Source organism: Onychomys torridus, chromosome 5, assembly GCF_903995425.1.
Source record: "Onychomys torridus chromosome 5, mOncTor1.1, whole genome shotgun sequence".
Lineage (NCBI taxonomy): Eukaryota > Metazoa > Chordata > Mammalia > Rodentia > Cricetidae > Onychomys > Onychomys torridus.
Window position 1 is genome coordinate 63,044,743 of NC_050447.1, and position 20,172 is coordinate 63,064,914.

The 20,172-nt window shown below is 36.3% G+C and overlaps 1 protein-coding gene across 1 annotated transcript; it reads right to left on the reverse strand.

The window, feature by feature from the left end:
* Positions 1-4,499: 4,499 nt before the first annotated feature.
* Positions 4,500-19,270, reverse strand: LOC118583537 (aldo-keto reductase family 1 member C1 homolog). The gene is made up of 9 exons (XM_036186926.1): positions 19,069-19,270; positions 15,643-15,810; positions 14,698-14,814; positions 12,424-12,501; positions 11,877-11,999; positions 9,131-9,240; positions 8,859-9,024; positions 6,023-6,105; positions 4,500-4,999 (listed from the first exon to the last, which is right to left on the reverse strand). The coding sequence occupies exons 1-7, from the start codon at positions 19,237-19,239 to the stop codon at positions 8,919-8,921; spliced, it is 873 nt and encodes a 290-aa protein (XP_036042819.1). The 5' UTR covers positions 19,240-19,270; the 3' UTR covers positions 4,500-4,999; positions 6,023-6,105; positions 8,859-8,918.
* Positions 19,271-20,172: the final 902 nt, after the last annotated feature.

Below are 20,172 nucleotides of genomic sequence, written 5' to 3' on the forward strand. Positions count from 1 at the left end.
TTGTCTCTATGTAATACACCCACTTCCTCTCACTCCCATTTTTAAAAGTCATTCTCTCTTCTTACAGAATGGATTATACAACTGAGGACAGATGGCATCATATGTCTCAATGTCAACACACTGTTTGAAAGGAATCCCAGTGGACCGTTATAGGACCCATGCAAATATATAACCCCACTTTGCTAGTGCTAGTATCTTTGCAAGAGATCACATAGTTAATAAGCTTGAAGACCCACCTCCTTTGAGCTACTAAAGAAAATTAAAATAATTGCATCCAAGACAACGCCAAAACAAAGATGAGAAACTTCATCTAGTAAATGCCAATCATATCAGGAAGTGATCAGGGAAGAAATTCTAACATTTCTTATGAGCCCCCCAATTATACCTTCATATTCATGGGGAGCCATGTGCTTATGTATAAGGCCTCCTTCCTCCGGTGTTAGTGCAGCTCCCATGGAAGAGAGCCTCCTGAACAAGAGGCAAGTGCATCAAACATTTTCAATTAAGACAGAAACACACAAATTTGACAGAAATAAGTATGCCATATGTTCTTATATTTGTCAAACGTCATATTTGTCAGATGTTGGTATGAAAGGCATCTCTTATCCCTGACAGGACTGGGAAAATACAGGAAACTTTTCAGAGTCCAACAGCAAACAAGGTTTTTAAGTTCCTTGAATGAATGATACAAACAGAACAAACTCTTGACTTCTGAAAGTCAAAGACTGGAAGTCACACGATAAAACCATCACAACAAACATTTAGCTTTGACTTCCCACTGAATGAATGGAAGTGTTTTCAAATTGCAGGAGCCTCCAATTCCTATCTTAATGACACAAGTATCATCACAACCTAACCAAAGACTGTTAAAAAGCCTTCACATAACTGTAGCTCAATCTGCAGTTCCACTGTCACATTAACCAGAACCTGGACACTTTTCCATAAGTGATGGATTTGTTCCCTTGTTCCTGCCCATCAAACTGGGGAACCTTTTTGAGCTCTCAGATGCAGGACATCATTGTTACTATCTTTGTAATATACCTATAGTATGCTTCATTGAAGCATGATGGATGTGTGTTAACTTGATCTCATTCTATGCACTGTAAGTTTCCTCCTCATACAGGTCTCAGCTGCCAGCTCTCCTTGACCTGTATTCACTTCTCACATATACAACTGCCAACAATGGTGCTGACCTCCACCACTTGGATTGTATTAACCATGATGTAGTATGTAGTAACATTAACAAGACAGTCACTCACTTTTCTCACATAAACCCTGATTTGCCCAGAAATGTCTGGAAACTATACACATCTCCAGACCACACCCTGTAAGAAGCAGAGTGAACATGAACTTTCCAGGTGTGCCATATTCACCCACAGCTAGATAGTTCACTGAATTGGGTTACTGTTTTCCTCCAGAAGGGAACCACAGTATTGATGCTGGCGTACAGTGTTTTTCTATCGCCACCTAGTGGCATGCCCATGCTTCCTACAATGGTGCTGTTCTCAGGGAACTGTTCATACTATAAATCTTTTAATGTTCTCAGCCATTCTGACTTGTGGGGAGGCTTTGGGTGCTTTAACCTCATGAAGACATGCATGCTGTAGGTATAACAGGTAGATCCAAAAGGGAAATTAACCACCCTGGTTCAAGTATTCATCTCAACTCAGACAAGTCCTCTGAATTGAGAATGTTCACCACCAAAATATTACATTTATTATGTAATAAACTCAAAACTCCAGTGAAACAAGATTCCCTTATATTTTTTAAACTTTATATCCATCATTAATGGTTTATATAAATTTGATAAAAAAAATCCAATTTAAGACAAGACTACTAGAATATAAAATGTATTGTATGCATGTATATATTACTTTGTGTAGATTTATATTTCAATATGCTATCTTCCCTATCACAAAAGTAGAATGCATTTTCTTCCACTCATTCACATATTATTTTATGTCTTCAATATCTTATCATTTTTTCCCGTGGAAGCTCTGTAACCAATGCCAAATTTATTCTTAGGTATTTTGAATTGTTATCAAAATGAAAGTGCTATTTTCCCATTCCAACTGTAGATGCCAAGGCTCAAACTTTATGTGTTTATGTTGTATCTACTCAGCTACAAAGAACTCTCATAAATTTGAAGGTTAGTTCTTTACTCAGCTCTCTTTATTTCCTTTGATACTGTGTTTCAGATTCCAAGGCAATTTTATTTAACTTAGTCAATTCTGAATTTTCTTCCCAAAAATATGGATATGGTTTCATAAGGCTATAATCTTTTCACTAGGGGAGTGGAAACAAAAGGATCACAAGTACAGGGGAATCCTCAACTATACAGTGAGCTTGGGGTTAGCAGAGAACCTGTTTCCAAAATAACAAAAAAAAATTATATCATTGAAGAAATAAGACAGGACATTAAAAATTCCTGGAGACATTTGAAAATGAGAGCACATGGTACCAGAACTTCTAGGATACAGTCACCAGAACTTCTGGGATACAGCCAAGGATACATATCCAGATGGGAGAAAACATGGGTAAAGTAGCCAGAAAACTAGAACACTGAGACATGAGATTTCAGTGGTGTAGCTATATAAAGTTTCCCAGGGAAACCCAAAGACACAACTTTCATGAAAAAGTTCAATGTCAGAATACAGTGATGGAGCTGCCCAAATCACCCATCCTTCTGTACATAATCCATCACCCATGTTCCTGTAAGTGATCCCAAAAACTATATCATTGGTTCACCAATATAGACTTTGTTTTAGTTAGGGTTTCTATTACTGTGAAGAAACACATGATCATGGCAACTCTTATAAAGGAAAACATTTAATTGAGGTATTGGATTACAGTTTCAGAGGTTTAGTCCATTATCATCATGGTGGGGAGAATGAAGGCTGGGAGTATGGTGGCATTCTGGCAGACATGGTGCTGGGAAATTCTACATTTTGACCCAAAGCCAATAGCAAGTGAACTGAATGTCACACTGAATGAAGGAGACCTCAAAGCCCACCCTCACAGTGACACATATCTCCAACAAGGTCACACCTACTACAACAAAGCCACACCTCTTAATAGTGCCACTCCCTTTGGGGACCAATTTCTTTCAAACCACCACAGACTTAGACAGAACTCTTCCTTCTTTTATTGCCCTTTCCATTGAAGATAAATGGGATATTCTCTCCCAGAATAGTTACACAATCAGAATACTAAATAATACTTCTTGATTTTCCTCTAGGAGATTTTTGGATGCTTAACATCTTGCTCCAAAATGATAGAGTTCAATAGCCTCAAAGACTCAGCCTTAAAACCTAAGTGGAGGTTCTGAACACATTTTGAAGGTGAACATAACAAGATTTTCTCAGAGTTTATACATGAGATATGAGAAAATGGAAGTAAAAACTCAAAAATTACAGGCTTTATGAATGGCAAAATATAGTCTACAATACCATGACTGGGAAAATTCAGCAGAGAGTAGAAGATACAAGGGAGCTTGGTTTGAAAGAAACTAAATTTCAAATATCCCTTGGATGAAAACAGAGCTGTGGAGTATACTATCCGGCTTCCCACCTAGAGTGTTTAAGGGAAAGCTGGCCTATACATACTGATTTGGGGTTTCTTGGTCTATAAATGGCATTTAAACCCACTAATACATCTAAGGTCACTAGGGAAGTAAGTGAATGTAAAAGATAATCCAAGAATTCTTCTAGGACAAGTGAAAGTTAGGCCTCCTCTAATTTAAGGAAGTAATCTCTTTAGAGAAGTGGATGTAATAATGTGGGATGCACATCTTGGGTAGTTATGCATCTGCGGATGACTGTGGCTTCAGAAAGCCTCTGGGATGTAACAAAACTAGTCACAAGAAGGACAACTGGAAGCTTCGTGCTAAAAGTACCCATGTCCTTAACACCTTTAAGTCTTTGACCAGTCCTCATGACACTATCTCCATCTTTGGGAAAAGATCATCTGAAATGAAGGTTTAGAGCCTCAAAACTGACTCATAAACTTTACATTCCTAAATTTGTTCAAAATGGTTGTGCATTTTTGTCAAAGAGACTGCAAAAGGCAAGTGGCTTTTCAAAGTGTCCTGCTATATCCTATGCCTGTTTTCAAAGGGCTTGTTTTTAGCTTGGAGAATTTGTCTCAAATGTATTATTTACCACTTAAATATTAATGTCTCACTAATGTTTAATGGCTTTGAGATTATTTTGTGTTTTGTATGTGTAATATTCTTGTTTCATTTGTAAGATACTTGAAAGAGAGTTGGCAAGATGTCTCAGCTCAACTCAAGGGGAAAGAGTATGTCATGGAAACCTGACAGCCAGAGTTCAATCACCAAGACATGAGGTGGAAGGAGAGGACCCAATGCACTGTTGCATACATGTCCCCACAATCACATAAATCATAAACACAAAAAAATAAAGCATTTGAAAACACAATATTTGTCAAATTCAAGTTTATTTTTACAACTAAGGAAGTTATAACTAAGCTGGTATTATTTCATTTATAGAAAGACATTAGGTTTACCCCTCAACTATAGCTCTTGGGAGGAAAGCTTTATTTATCTATAATAAACCTATCAAATACCTATATATCTCAGACAGAATTGTTCAGTTCCCTTCACCTCAATTCCATGTACCCAACTGCTAATTATTCTAAGATGGTTGTCCACGCCTTTCCCTGTCAATGCTCAAATTCTAGTTTTCTTGAGCTCAGATCTGAGTGAGTCAGATGGAAAGAAATCATAGAAATAAAAGACAATAGTGGTGTTTTACATGTACCTCATAGAAGCAAACCTCATTGTCTTCAGGGTATTACAAAAAACACCATGCCCATCTCTCTCAATCCAGTTGAATGTAGGTTGACACACATTGACCAGAGGTGATGTCTGATCAGCATCTATGGCATCTCCCACACAGCTACTGTCAAGGTGATATCATGACAAAGGTGTTTATGTTAATATTCATCTGAATATGGATAATTAGGGTGGACAGCAGTACTGAAATGAGAAAGAAAATGTATAGAACAAGCTTAGACTGTAGAGAGAATGACTCTTCTTCTGACTGCTATCACAATAGAAAGTTTTTATTTACTGGTTACAATGTGTCTTTCTGTCACAAAAAGACTACACAGTAAATGTTTGTTAATTGTAACTAAATCATTTCACTTTAGTTCCCCACTTGGAAGGTAGGAGAACTTGAATATTCAAATGTACAAACATTCTTTTCCATCAACTACTTCATTAGTCTAGAAGCAACATCTTATCCTTTCTCTTTCCAGACTTTCAGTGCAAACAGAACCTGATTATGACTTGTGTACAGCATTTCTACAGATATTGACCCAAATTTATAAATGTGTGAATATATAAATATATAGCCAGATGTATGTATGTATGTATGTGTATATATATATATATATGTGTGTGTGTGTGTGTGTGTGTGTGTGTGTGTGTGTGTGTTGTATGTACATATAATTCAGTTCTGATAATCCCAAATTCCTAATTCATTCAGCTATAACTCATTGTTCATCACATATAACACACTATAGTTAATTAGAAATAGAAAGGACAGAATTATTAGAAATGCTTCTGTGTCCAAGTAGTTCATTATATAGTTTGTAGGTCTCTACACTTGAAAAATAACACAAAATATAAAACAATAAAAATAATTTATTTTAAAAGACTAATTTGATTTTTTGGATCCTTATAATGAGGCTACAATAAAATCTACAATCTACTATATAGTTGTCAAGTCTAGTGGCTTACATGTTGGTATAAAGTTAGCAATATTGGCTGACCTGCAGTCTGTGGAATAATAAATACAGAAGCCCATACGTAGCAATCCAAGCTAACTCTGATTGCATGTACCCTGTTAATGTAACAGACAGACCTCTGTAAAGAATTTGGGACCAGAATTCCCAAACCTCCCGTCTCACACTGACCCCATTAAGGCAACTCTTAACAACCATATTAAATTTATCATCATAAAATAAATTGAACAATGTTTTTTCCAAGGTTACTTACACATCAGCAGTAACATATCGGTAATTTTTGTTCAGGCTATCTATAACTGCCATCTCTTCTGCTGTCAACTGGAACTCAAAAACCTGTCATGAAAGCAGACAGATTTTAGCATGACCATATATTTGCCAATCTGAAAAACACAAGCTAATCAATCAGACTAAAAGGTGTGGGGATAATAGCTTCCAAAAGACATTTAAGATAATGGCAACAAAAAGAATTCAAATTACTAAGAAAATGATTCTCAGCCTTTTGGCTAAGATCAAATGAAACTATTAATGAGCACTAAATAAAATTTGAATGCAAATATATTACAATGTATAATATATTTAAACATCACTATACTACAGGCAAAATCAGATCTCAAAAGAGACTGGAGAAAAAACAAAACTGGCATATGCAAAGATTATAGGATCAATTTTATACAAGGCCCAGAGGAATCTGGTGATCACTATTAAAACATAGGAGTTAACAATAATCATCATGGATACAGTTGGCTTTGTATATACAATCAAAGAATGATTAGAATGTAAAAAAAAATACCCTTTCTTATGTAATTAGAAATTTCTCAAGTACAGATTATACTTTTTTTAAAGAGCCAGGATCTGGCTTAAAAAGGATGTCACTCTTTAAATTTGTAACACTTTAAGCATCAAAATGAATTTCACTAATTATTAAACCATCAAAATGAGTAGATCCTTAAGTACACATTCTTTAAAAATAGAGGAAGAAAGAGAAACAATAAAATAAAAAGTATCCATAATGTATTAGTTGATGAATCTAGGCAATAGGTTTCACTTTGTTATTTTTAACTAACCTCTGTAAATTTGAATATTATCAAAGCAAAATGAATGTTATCAAAATTTGATCAAAATTATTAAGTCTAACAGAATATATACAGATTCTTTAATGAACAAATTAAGATTTTATTTAATAATGTTAAAAGATGATCTAAAATCCAGAAATGTATACCTAAATCATATTTAAAAGCTTAACATTGTAAAAAATTAGATTATGTTTCAATACAGTGAGGTAGTATTGGGAAAAGGTGATTTTAAGTTTTATCTGGCCAGAGGCAGTCAATAATAGCCAACACATTTAAGTAAAAAGTACAAAAAAAAAAAAAAAAGCAATGAAACAAGCTTGGTGGTATAGCTCACTGCTAGAGAACTTGCCTAGCATGTGTGAGGTTCTAGGTTCAATCCCTAGTACTAATACTAAAAGCAACAAATCAAACATTGATTTTCTAATATAATCATCACAACAGAGAAAAGTAAACACAACAGTTAAAAGTCAATTTTATTGCTAGGATACTTTAATTGCCATTTAAAAATTATGTACTTTTATATTCATCCTTGCTTTACATAGCACTAAAAACTTGCATTGAAATAAAGACCAGTGGGAAAAAAAATTATCACTTATATAGAATGTAACAAAATTCATTATGCTACCCATATAGGAAAGACATAATATTCATTGACCACAAAGTAAAATCATGAAAGGTGTAACCACAGCAGTAAGGGAGAGATCTTAGTACATATGATAGATAGATAGATAGATAGATAGATAGATAGATAGATAGATAGATAGAAAGATAGAGAGGTAGGGTGTATGGACAGATGGACACACAGACAGATAGAGTAGATAGTTAGGTAAGTAGATAGATAGACAGATAGGATAGAATATGTCAGTAGGTAAATAGATGATAGATAGAAAAAAGATTCCTATTCCATTCATAGCATCTTTTACCAGTTGGAACTGTATTCCTACATGGGAATAAAAGACAAATGTCAAGAATATTCCTACTTAAAAATGTAGCAAATTTTTCTTAAAGTTAAACATTTCAAGGTAATTTTGATTTTATAATTTAGAAAATCAATAAAAATGAATAATGAAATGAACTAATGTTCTGATGGAAAAATAATAAAAGTGTCTGAATATAGTACAGATATTTAAAAAAACTAATGAAAACATGGGTAAACTATGGGAAAGATACTTCAACAAATAACTCTTAATCTGAGAAGCAAATATTCAGAATATATAAATGTGGTAAATGGATTGTAAAATGCCCCCTTAATACTTCTAATTTCTGAGGACACACACTTTTGTAACATGAACTTGCAAGTTTTCCCATTATGAGATCATGTCTCTCTTTCATCCCTTGAGGTTTGCCTAGCCTGTAACTTATAATGGCCTAAAGAGCACGAAAATAATGGGCAGTTTTAAGCCTAAAAATGTAAAGTCAAGTATCTAGTCCTAAACTGAGTTTGGAGCACACCCGCAATCCCAGCTTTTGGGAGGCTAAGGGCAGAGGACAGTGAGTCTGAGGTTAGCCTAGATTGCAGAGAGACTGCCTGACAAAGAGGTAGGACAAGAAAGAGGGAACAAAAGCATTAATTTCTTTGTTTTAAACTTATATATCGAAACTGGCTGACTGGAAAACTATTAGTGGTAACAGTATCTCCTTACTTGAAAATAAAGATAATCAACCCACAGAGTGAATCAATATATAAATACTATTCTCTATGAGCATCAAGAACACACAAAATAAATTTTTAATGTAGGCTGAAAAATCACATAGTTTGGCTCCCTCATTTCATGAAATGAATGAAAGGTGTTCATTAATTTAAAGATGAAACCCAGTCAATTTTAATCCTCTACAGCCATGAAACCAGAATGCTATTGTAGAGAAGAAAATGTTCATTCATGCACTTAAAGCACATATGTCAAGGAAATGCCGGGGACAATCACTAGACACAAGAAAATTGGAAGGCTATACAGAAGCCTTCAAGGGAGAAACACTATGCAAGAGCCCCAATGCCCATAGCCTGCTCTTCACCTTCATATTCTCCTTGATCCGCTTCTCATTGAAACTCTTGGCAACAATCACAATCCCACGCTACAGCAAATATTGGAGGGAAATTAAGGCTGGAGTTTGTTTGTGCTTTTTGGCCATAGCACAAAGAACTGGATCTTCCAAAAGATATGGAGCATTCTCATCTATCCTGAAAAGAAAGGAGTATTGACTGCTTATGGTCAAGAACTTGGGATTTCAATACTGAAATTGTTCTGTATGTGTTTTAGATATGATTTAGTTACAATCCTTATTACCAGTTCTTATATCGTTGGGTACCTAGAGCACCATAGGCAACCAGAACAATGTCTTTTGACTTGCAGTAGTCCAGGAGCTTGCTCTGGTTGAGATAAGGATGGCATTCTACCTATATGGACAAGACAGAAAGATGTCAGATTATAGAAAACCTCATATTACCATGAAAAAGAAGTGTTCATAAGTAAAAGAAGTGGAATTGAAAAGTCTGCACTATGTGAAATCTAAATAGAAAGTCTCAACTTCAAGTAATGGTCTTCTTTTAAAAGGTAAAAACATCCCTGAGGTGAACTGACTCTGGCCCACTGAACACAGATACATTGAGAAAAGATGAACTATAGATAGGGCAAGGAGAAGAAGCCCACTGAGCCTTGGATTTGAACTGCACCACAAAGCAAGAATTTGGTTAAAGACTCACGAGGGCAGGTATGAAGAACAAAAAGTAAGTTTGTAGGGATTCTGCTAGCGACATTTGGAAATATTTGGGCATCAAAGCAATGAGAGTTGGCAAAGGGATAAAAGAGCTTGCCACACATTCCTGGTGGTCTAAGTTCAATTTCTAGGACCCACATAAAGGTGGAAGGAGAAAGCCAACTCCACAAGGTTGTCCTCTGACCTCCACATATATACCACAGCATGCCTGCCTATACACACAAGAGAGAGGGAGAAAGAGAAACAGAGACAGAAAGGGAGACAGAGAGACAGACAGACATAGACAGACAACATTCATACACATATACACAAAGTAAATTTTTTAATTGTGTTTTAAAAAATCTCCAGAGAGCCAAGCAGTGGTGGTGTACACCTTTAATCCCAAAACTTGGGAGGCAGAAGCAAGTACATCTCTGTGAGTTTGAGGCCAACCTGGCCTACAGAGTGAGTTCTGGGACAGCCAAGGCTACACAAATAAACCCTACATTGAAAAACAAATACACACACACACACACACACACACACACACACACACACACACAAAAGAAAAAAAAAAAAAAAAAAAAAAAACACCCTCCCGGGGAAGAATATGCCAATTGGTTGTACAATGTCACAAGGTCGGCCCTGAAAACATGCATACAAATAACAAACATACAAAATAAGTAAGTTGTACTTTGTGTATTGTATTCAGGAATATATATGTATATACATATAATAATTACATAGTAATAAATACACACAGAGAGAAAACACAAGTATCTGTTCCTAAAATGCTGATTATTACAGTAAACCTTCTCTCAGGTCATTGATAACTATGGAAAAGCAACAAGGTTTACTGCATTATTTAGGAATAGCTGTAGTTCATTTTAACTACTTAATCAAAAAAATTACTTAGAGTATAATTCAATGAAGAAAAAAACAAACAAGTATCTTAAAATGAAAAAATTAACTTCTGAAAAACCCCAGTAATATAGCTAATTCAGGTAAAAAAAAGTATTAGTTGATATTTAAAGTACATTTCAACTATGTGGATATTTGTCTTAAAACATGACCCCCCCCACATAGACAATTATCACCTGACAGGATAGTTATAACTGAAGCAAAAGGAAACATCTGCTTTTAAAAACCGATCTAACTAATAAGAAGAGAGGGGAAGATGAGAGAGAGACAAAATTATGTGAATTACATATGATAGGAAGTTATAAGAGACTGCAATGAAATCCAGAGGATTGTTACAGCATACTTTGAGAACTTGCATCCTAAAAAACTGGAAAATCTAGAAGTAGACCAATCCCTAGACTCATATGTCTTACCAAAGTAAGTCACAACATATCAACAACTTGTTGAAATCAGTAATAGCCTTCCAACTAAAACAAATGAGTAGGAACCTAGGCCCAGATGGATTCACTACTAAATTCTACCACACCTTTAAAGACAAGTGTTCAGGCTAGCTTTTTGTCAACTTGACACAAGCTAGAGTTATCTAGGAGGAACAGTATCAGTTGAGAAACGCCCTCTATTAGACTACCTGTAGGCAAATCTATAGGCCATTTTCTTTATTAATTATTGATTTTGAAGGGCCCAGCTCACGGGAAGACACCACCACTGGGCAAGAGGTCCTGGAGTACATGAGGAAGCAGGATGACCAACCCATGGGAACAAGCCAGTAAGCAGTCTTCCTTTGTGGTTTCTGCTTCAGTTCCTGCCTCTGGGATCCTGCCTGAGTTCCTGCTCTGACTTCCCTCAGAGAAGGACTACAAGCTGTAAAATGAAATAAACACTTTACTCCCCAAGTTTCTTTTGGTCATGGTCTTTGTCAGAGCAATAGAACAAAGGCAAGGACTAACACCAATGCTCCTCAAATTCTTCTGTAAAACAGAAAAAGGGTGGGACATTATAAAACTTACCCCACAAAGTCAGAGTTAACCTCATATAAAGGAAGCCAGATGCCCTAGAAATGGACTTGGGAGCTGCCATGTAGGTGCTGGGAACTGAACCAGGGATCTTTGGAAGAGGAGCTAATGCTCTTAAACACTGAGCCATCTCTCCAGCCCCTCCATGGCTCTTTCATTCTTACAGTCTCTAGTCATTCTTCATTATTAGAGAGTGCAGCTTTCCTTGATTACTTTTGCATTTCTAAATTCTTGCATTCACAGAAGCTCTGTGGCCCCCACCCTTTTCCACAAAGACTTTACTAAGCAGAGATACAATCAGCATCCTCTGCTCCATGAAGTTTAGATAAGTAAGAGAAGAGGACTATGGCTAGTAGTAAAGGAAGAAAGGAATGAAGAGCAGAAGAAAACTATGGATACTCACCTGGTTGCACACAGGCTTGTACTTGAGCCCTGGCTTGTTCAGGATCATCTCCAGCTGCCTGCAGTTAAAGTTGGACATCCCGATGGACCTGGCCAACCCTGCATCCTTACACTTCTCCATGGCCTGGGGCAGGGAGAAGGTAGTAAAGAATAATTTATAACAGTGACTGTAGATGGTTATGAATGCAATGTCATGTTGCTAGAAAGAATACTGTCAAGAAAGGAAAATAAAACTAACTACATTGTTTTGTAAGAAGAAAGAAACCAGTTTTAAATATGGACAGGAGAATGAATAAAGACAGAATGAATGCCTTTGCTCTCCTTAGGAGTCAGAGAGATTATTTCAGATAGTGGAAAATATTTCTCCCAATACTTTTCCAGTAGTCTCTAACATATTCAATTATGCCTTCCTCTCAGCAGCAGCAAAATAACCCTAGTAAAGACCATGGGTTTCTTGATCTGGAGGTGCATATCTGACTCTCACATGTGAAGCTGAGACCTGACTCCCTTTCTTAACTTCCCCTCTGCTCTATTTTCCAAGTACTTACCTCCCATGTGTCACGAAGATCCACTGTGTCAAATAATAACTTCCCATTTTCATCTACTGGATTAAGATCATTTCCTGGCTAGAATAGAAACAGCCATTATAACCATCTCACCAATGTCATGACTTCCCCTATAACAATGCTCCCTAGTATACAGAGGGCTTCTCCATAAATTAGGTAGACCAGCACACCACAGTTTATATTCACAAAAGTCTTTGCATGTGAAGATGTAGGGAATATTTAAGGCAACATGTTTCTTTCGCTCTCTCACATCTATTACATGTGTTAATTCACAACATTTCCCAGATCTCTATGGTATCCTATTTGACTTGCATTACTGTTTAATACCAATGCCATTTCCCCTCAAGAAACATCTGTCTGTCACTGAGAAAGTCAGTAGCTGTATGGTCATGATCCCAGCAAATAAGCAATTGCAGTCTTGACATGATTACAGAACCAGTATTCCCATCACTGTTACTTTCCTTCAACATGTCAAAGGTCAAAGGTTAGACATAGCAGCTAAAAAATGTCCATCAAGGGACTAGGATACAACTTAGCTGGTAGGTAGAGTGTTTGATATAGTATGAACAAGGCCTTAGGTTCAATCCGCAGCACTGCATATATCAAGTATAGTGGTACATGGCTGTAATTACAGATCTCAGGAAAACAGAGATAGAAGGATAAGATGTCAGGGGGATCAGAATTACTCTCTAATAATAATTAATAATTGTTTATAATAAAAATTAATAATGAATAGTTATTAATATCAGAATAACTGGATTATTTTCTCTAAAAATCAACAATAACTAAGTCAGGAAAAAATACTATCAATAATAACAACTATCAGCTGTAGATTCTGGAACATACAGAAACTCCTCAGATGGAAGAGTTCCATTGGCAGCCCTTTCAATGGTAGACAAAATATAGACAAACTAGGAAGTATGACCCATTAATTCTTGGGGATATGGATTCTTTTCAGAACACTGAATTTACTGAGGAATCTATTTTCCAGGTCTTAAAATCAAACATCCTAATGAGCAAATATTTTTCTAACCTTAACCAATGTCTCTCAACATTTTATAACTTACATCTATCATCCTGCGTTTATTTGTTAGGTTTTGTTTTTTTATTCATTCTTAGTTCAGCATGTCAAAGGCCATACAAAGGGGACTGAATCATAGGGGAGACAGTAGTTAAGTGTCATTTTTTTTGTTGACCAAATAATGTCATGATGGGTAAAATTCCATTATTGCTAGACATGGACTAAGATTTGTTCCATTATAGATTATTTTACAAGTATTAAAACACATACATTTACCAAGTACTGGCCATGTACCAGGCACTACATTAATTCATTTAATCTACTTTTTATCTGTTAGTTGTGTTATTCTTATTGGCATTTACAGATAAGAAAATAAAGTCATGGATTTAAGGAACTAATCAATAAAAACCAGACAATTAAAACAAAAAGTTCAAAACCATTCAGTATGAGTCAGGCCTATTGGTGCACGCCTGCCATCTCAGCACTCAGAAAATTGAAAAAAGATAATCAAAATCTTCAATGGAGGCCAACATGTCAGCATGGCTAGGACTCATTCAAAACTAAGAATGTATGATCTGCTAGGGCAGTGCTCTTATCTAGAAAACACCACTTTATTGATTAAAATATTCTTTTGCTGCCTGCCACCTGCCTAAGTTTGTACAGTTTTCAAGTAGTAAAAGGAAAATAATTATAAACAAAAACAGGGGATGATGACACATATCTACAATCCTAGTATATGGAGGCAAGAGGATCTGGATTCAATGTTAGCCTTGGCAACGCAGAAGGTTCAAAGCCAGCCCCATTTTTTTTTAAATATTCAAGACTAAAGAGATTCACTTAAAAACAAAAAGATTAAAAGTAAAAAGAGCCCACAGTTTGACATGAGGATAGACTCAATCAAGTTTATTTTCAAGATTAAGTTTTACACTGGAAGATACAGATAAGGCATTGAATATAAATAACCATGAACCATGAACAAGCCATATTTGCTACCAATGGAAAAGGATGGAACAAAGGAAAAACCTATAAACAGACACATTTCTAAAGACTTTTTCAAATCCATCTATCTTATGTGATTTGAGTTGCTTGTTTTCCACATGAATTATTTTGAGTGGTTTCCATGATACATTCATTAAATTTTTATCAGTTTATCTAAGTCTAAATAAATCATCAATGAAATTAAAGGTCATTCGGACCACTGAAGTAAAATAGGTATGAAGATGTTGATTGCTTACCTTCATTGACACTGGGAAATGAATAAGATAGAGGTCAACATAATCCAACTGAAGCTTTTTCAGTGACTTTTCCAAACAAGGCCGGACCAGTTCTGGCCTGTGACATGTGGAAGGAAGCTGCAAAAGTGATAGAGTGGAAGTTGTGCTACATTAGCACATTGTCCAAATTTGTGGAATTCTTTTACCCAAAATTGAGACTTTTTCAACTGGTCAGAAGCTGGTGACCACAGAGCAAAAATACTCTGTCCAATTTTTAGTTTTCCATTGTCTAATCCATTAATGTCAAGTCTGATACATATTTGGGGTTTATTGGTAAGTCTATGGGACAATGAAAAGAAATTAATACTTGTGTGAAAATTGGATATAATAACAGCCATTCTCTGAGTTATATTTCACATGAGTTTACAACAGAGGTTTCTATCTTATCCTTTCATGCATTAGCTTAATGGGGAAAAGTTAATATTCCTATCATTTACATAAATGAAAGGAAATATTGCTGATACTTTAACACATAGTAGAAAAATACAAGACTCTAGCATTGTTTCATGAAATACTCAGGAAGCAAAATTTTATTCTTCTCATTTCACTGATGAAAGTGAAAAATGAATGTTAAGAACCTTAAGAAATATTGGTTACCCAAGAGATAAGATATGAGATGAGATAGGTCACCCAGGAAGCCTTAGTCTTATAATAGTTCTGTCCAAGTTAAATCACACTATTTTGAGATAAGAATCAAAATCACAAAATAATTTTTACCCTAAAGTTACAAATTCAAACATAAAGGTGAGGAGAGATTCACCAGCTTCCTCTGTTTTCAACACTGGTTAAATATATGTAATTAAAGAGTAGACTAATATGCCTAATTCGACCACTGATCAAATTATACAAACATCAACACACCAATTTCATTCATTTGCACATCAGCATACCATATATGCACAATACCTTTGAAGTGTAGAATATATCTTCTCTCTTCACAGTGCCATCAGCAATCTTGCTTCGGAGGGCCAGCCCTACTTCTTCCTCATTTTGGTACAAATAAGCTGCATCAATATGGCGAAATCCAGCATCTATAGCTATTTTGGTGGCTGCTGTAGCCATACTCTTAGGAACCTAGAAGAGCAACCAGAAGGAGTATTTTGAGAGCTGTGTATTACTGTAATTAATGGGACAATTCCCACGTAATTTATCTGGTAATCAAGAGAGATTTATTCTGGGATAACTTACAGTCAATAGGGATTGGTTACAGATCCAGGAAAGATAAGGTACCATCCAGGGGAGAATTCTGGCTTGGTATCCCATCCAGCTTCCAGGACCATGAGGTATCCAGAAGAGCCAAACACATATGCACCTCAAGTCTTAAAGAGCTCCCTCTCAACCATGCCCCTTAAGTAACAGTGGTTGTTATTTATATAATGAGGTTATAAAGTAAAGGGAGCCCAAGACAATGTACATAGCAAGAAGAAGAGAGGAAACAATGTTGGAAGTCTCTCCTGGAGAAGTCACATAGAACACACTAAATTCCCCTCATGTTGTACCTAGACAACACAAGTACACATTGTTTGTAGGAAATCTGTTGAGAGACTCAATTCCTAATTATTTAGCTGAGAATTTAAATAAACATCCTCTTTCAGCACACTCTGAAATTTCACTCTCCCAAAGGAAAGCAGAACTCCATAAACTCTGCTCTTTGTGCAGTTAAAAGAACATGGCCATTCTTCTCTATTATCAAATGATGAAATTAAGGTTGCCTACTATCAGCCAGAATCTAGTTTAGAAATAGACACTTTAACACATAGCAGGATGCTGTCTTAACTCATCCCCCAGCCATCCTATCTGCATGACTGAAGAAAATTCTAGCATAAAAATATATACTGCTGGGATAGAGATTTAATCATCAGAATTACTTTTATGATATATAAAAGGAAGTATTAAAGTAACTTTGCCTTGATGCTCAGAGGAGACTTTGAATTTGGGCATTTGCTGGGGCTGTTGAGATTTGAGGGTCTCTTTAAAATGGATTAAATGAACTTGTGGTACTACATAGACACAACCCTTTGGGAATCAGGCACAGAATGTTATAGTTTTAATCTTAATTGTCCCCTGATGTATCAAGTGATTGAAACATGAGGACTTTAACCTCACTTGTCATCAGTCAGTTCATTAGTGAATTTATAATTTGATGATAGTATTGGGAAATGGTACAAATGAGGAGGGACAACTCGCTGTCACTATAATGAGGAGGTTGGCTAACATTAGACATATCATGGAGTTTGAAGTGATATTTTGACCAATGCACATCTTATGCACCAATCAAATTAGTGCAACTGGCATTTCCCTCTTCTTCATATTTCATTTAGGATCTTTGAGCTACTCTCCTCCAGATATTAATAAAATAGAACTAGACCTGGCAGCACAGGTTGAGGCAGGAGATTCCTGAGTTCAAGGACTGACTAACCAACACAGTGAGACCTTTTCTCAAAATGTAGGGCTTTTTGTTAAGCCTGGAGATGTGTAGAATAACTTTACATGATAGAATATTTGCAGAGCATGTCCAAGGGCTTAGGTTCAATCCCCTTTTCAGAAATATATATCACTGTAAAATATAGTCATCATTCTATTGACATGCCAGAACTTAGTCCTTATCTATGTTTTGATACCTATGCCAAATTTAATAATCACTATTCTACATTTAAGTCAAAAATGTAGCTTTCATACATGTGGTATTTGTATTTTTGTGTGTGTGTAAATTTTTTAAATGTCCTCCAATTCATGTACTTTATAAAAATGACAAAATTTAATCCTTTTTTGTGGTTCACAATACTTCAGTCTCTCTCTCTCTCTCTCTCTCTCTCTCTCTCTCTCTCTCTCTCTCTCTCTCTGTGTGTGTGTGTGTGTGTGTGTGTGTGTGTGTGTGTGTGTGGTGAACCATTATCTAATTGCAATGTTGAATTTCAATACATGCTACCAAGCCATAGTAACCAAAGCAGCACCGTATTATCCTGCAATGACACCAAAGGAAGAAAGCACAGCAAACATTCAAATCATTAGTATAGGGACCCATCTTTTAGATATGTCCTCAAAGTAAAGAACATAGAAACTAAAATACATTAAATAGAAATATGTATCCTTAAGAAACATTTTTTTTTTTACTTTTTCGATGGTAAGATTAGAATGTGTAATTTTGAGATTATATTCTATTTTCAACAGTTCCTCCCTACAAACCCTTCCATGTAGCCCACCTTGCTCTCTTTCAGCTTGCTGCTTCTGTCTTCATTAATTGTCATTACATGAACATATGTAATACAGATATTCTTAAACATAAACTGTTCGGTCTGTATAATGTTAATCGTACATGTATTTTTAGAACTGACCACTTGGTATGGGATAATCAATCAGTGTCTTCTTCCCTGAAGAAGACTATTTCTCCCACTCTCAGCATTCTGTACTTGCCAGTAGATCTTTGTGTAGGGTTTGTTTGCAGCAAAGGGAATAACAGAATGAAGAAATAACATACAGATAGGGAGGAAATCATTGCCAACCATCTATCTATTCAGGTTCACTTTGTTGGCTTGATTTGGATTTTTTTTAAGGAACAAAGCTCCAAGAGACTACTGAAACACCTCTGGTTGTGTTATATTGGCATTTACAGAGGTAAATCGATCAAAAGGACTCTGACCATATCATTGGATTAACCCCTTGATTTCATTTCCTTGTTGAGGGGTGGCAGAAAGTAAGGGTGTGATCTATTTGGAGAAAGTAGGGACTGGGAGTGTATGCTTGGACTGTAGTTCCTTCCTTTACTTCTTTTCTCCCTACTTCTCTTCCACCCAAAACAGAAGAGCAGCTGCCTCCTCATACCCCATTCTCACCCCCACCACCTTGATGTTCTGCCCAGGCAAAGCTAGTCAAGCAACAGCAAACTGGAGCTTGAAAACAGTAAGCCAACACCAGGAATAAAAAAAAAGTCAAACCAGCAATTCCTTCTTTGGTTTGTTTGAGGTATTCTGACCACATTAATTCAAAAATAATGTGTTATCTGGAAAATTATTACTATCCAGGGTACATGAAAAACTCAGAAAACTTTGTAACAAAATTAGTTAGAGGGGAAGTGATCTGAATATACATCTCTCAAAAAAAAGTATGAAAGTGTATGAGACACATGACACCCAGTGCGACCAGCATTTATGCAGTGAGGGTGGTTATTAAGTTTTCTCTTTTGCACCTACCTACTAGAAACAGGCTTCTTTCAGACTTGAAAGTGAAAGTGAAGGCAGAGCCACGTATTACAGTCATTAACCACATGGTCAAACTCTCAGCTCCCACTAGTCCTGTCTGCTTTCTTCTGAACTCCAAAACCACCATCCTTACCTCTTCTGGGGCAAAGGTTCCAAAGCCAAGAACAGGAATGTGGTGGCCATCACTTAGCTCTGCACAGTGTTTGGGATTCATCGTGGCACACTCCGCTTCTATTTTCCTGCCATCACTGGGTACTGAGTAACAGGAAGATATACTGCAACTGTGGGATACAAGCTTAATCATTACTCACTTCCTGTCTATCCTTAAACAGGAGTGTGTGGGGAGGGAGGGAACACAGCCCACACGCCCCAGAGAAATGAAAGCAGCTCGATGATCTCAAAGGAATGAGAATTCTAGAGTAAAGTACTGTATACTAATAGATTATTTAGTCTTTAGCAAATTTTCTCATTATAGTCTCCCACAAGTTGTCTGATCACAGATTAACTGAACAATTATTGGCCATTTGTTACACTGAAAACCTTCCTACACCTGTTCCTTTGTTTGGACTCATGTTTTTCTAGCCACAATGAAGCCCCTTCTTGGTTATATGTTATAAAAAGAGTAAGACATCACATACCACACACACACAGTCACATTCAAAGAATTAAAGAAATGGGAGCTGGGTATATGGCTCAGTGATTAAAATCATTTGCTGTACAAGCATGAGGACCCCAGTTCAGATTCCAGCACCTACATAAAAGTCTGGGTATGGCTGTGCATACCTATAGTCCCAGAGCTGCCAGGCAGGGACACAAGAGGACCACTGGGATTCTGGCCAGCCAATCTGGTTCTAGCTCCAGCAAGAAACTCTGTCTTAAGCAAGTAAGGCAGAGAGTAACAGAACAGTACACTCACAATTCTCCTCTGGTCCATACATGTTCATACACCGCCCATACATATATTACACATGCATAAACCCACACATACATTAAATATATACACATACCATACATACACACACATACACATATACATGCAAATACATGTATATGTACACATAACACATCTACATCCATGTGCACACATACCATACCACATGTACACATGCACACATCACAAACATACACACATAGAAAAACACACACACATACATTCATACATACACCTGATTTGCACACAAATGTATACAATCACACAAAATCACTTTCAGCCATTGAAACAGACACTCATCTCTTT

Excerpts from the sequence above, each read along its gene's own strand:
- LOC118583537 (XM_036186926.1), bottom strand. The coding sequence starts at position 19,239 with ATGATTAAGCTTGTATCCCACAGTTGCAGTATATCTTCCTGTTACTCA. Across the intron at positions 12,502-14,697 it reads ATTTCCCAGTGTCAATGAAG|CCAGGAAATGATCTTAATCC; the intron begins GTAAGCAATCAA and ends TTTCTATTCTAG. Across the intron at positions 9,025-9,130 it reads ACCCAACGATATAAGAACTG|GATAGATGAGAATGCTCCAT; the intron begins GTAATAAGGATT and ends CTTTCTTTTCAG.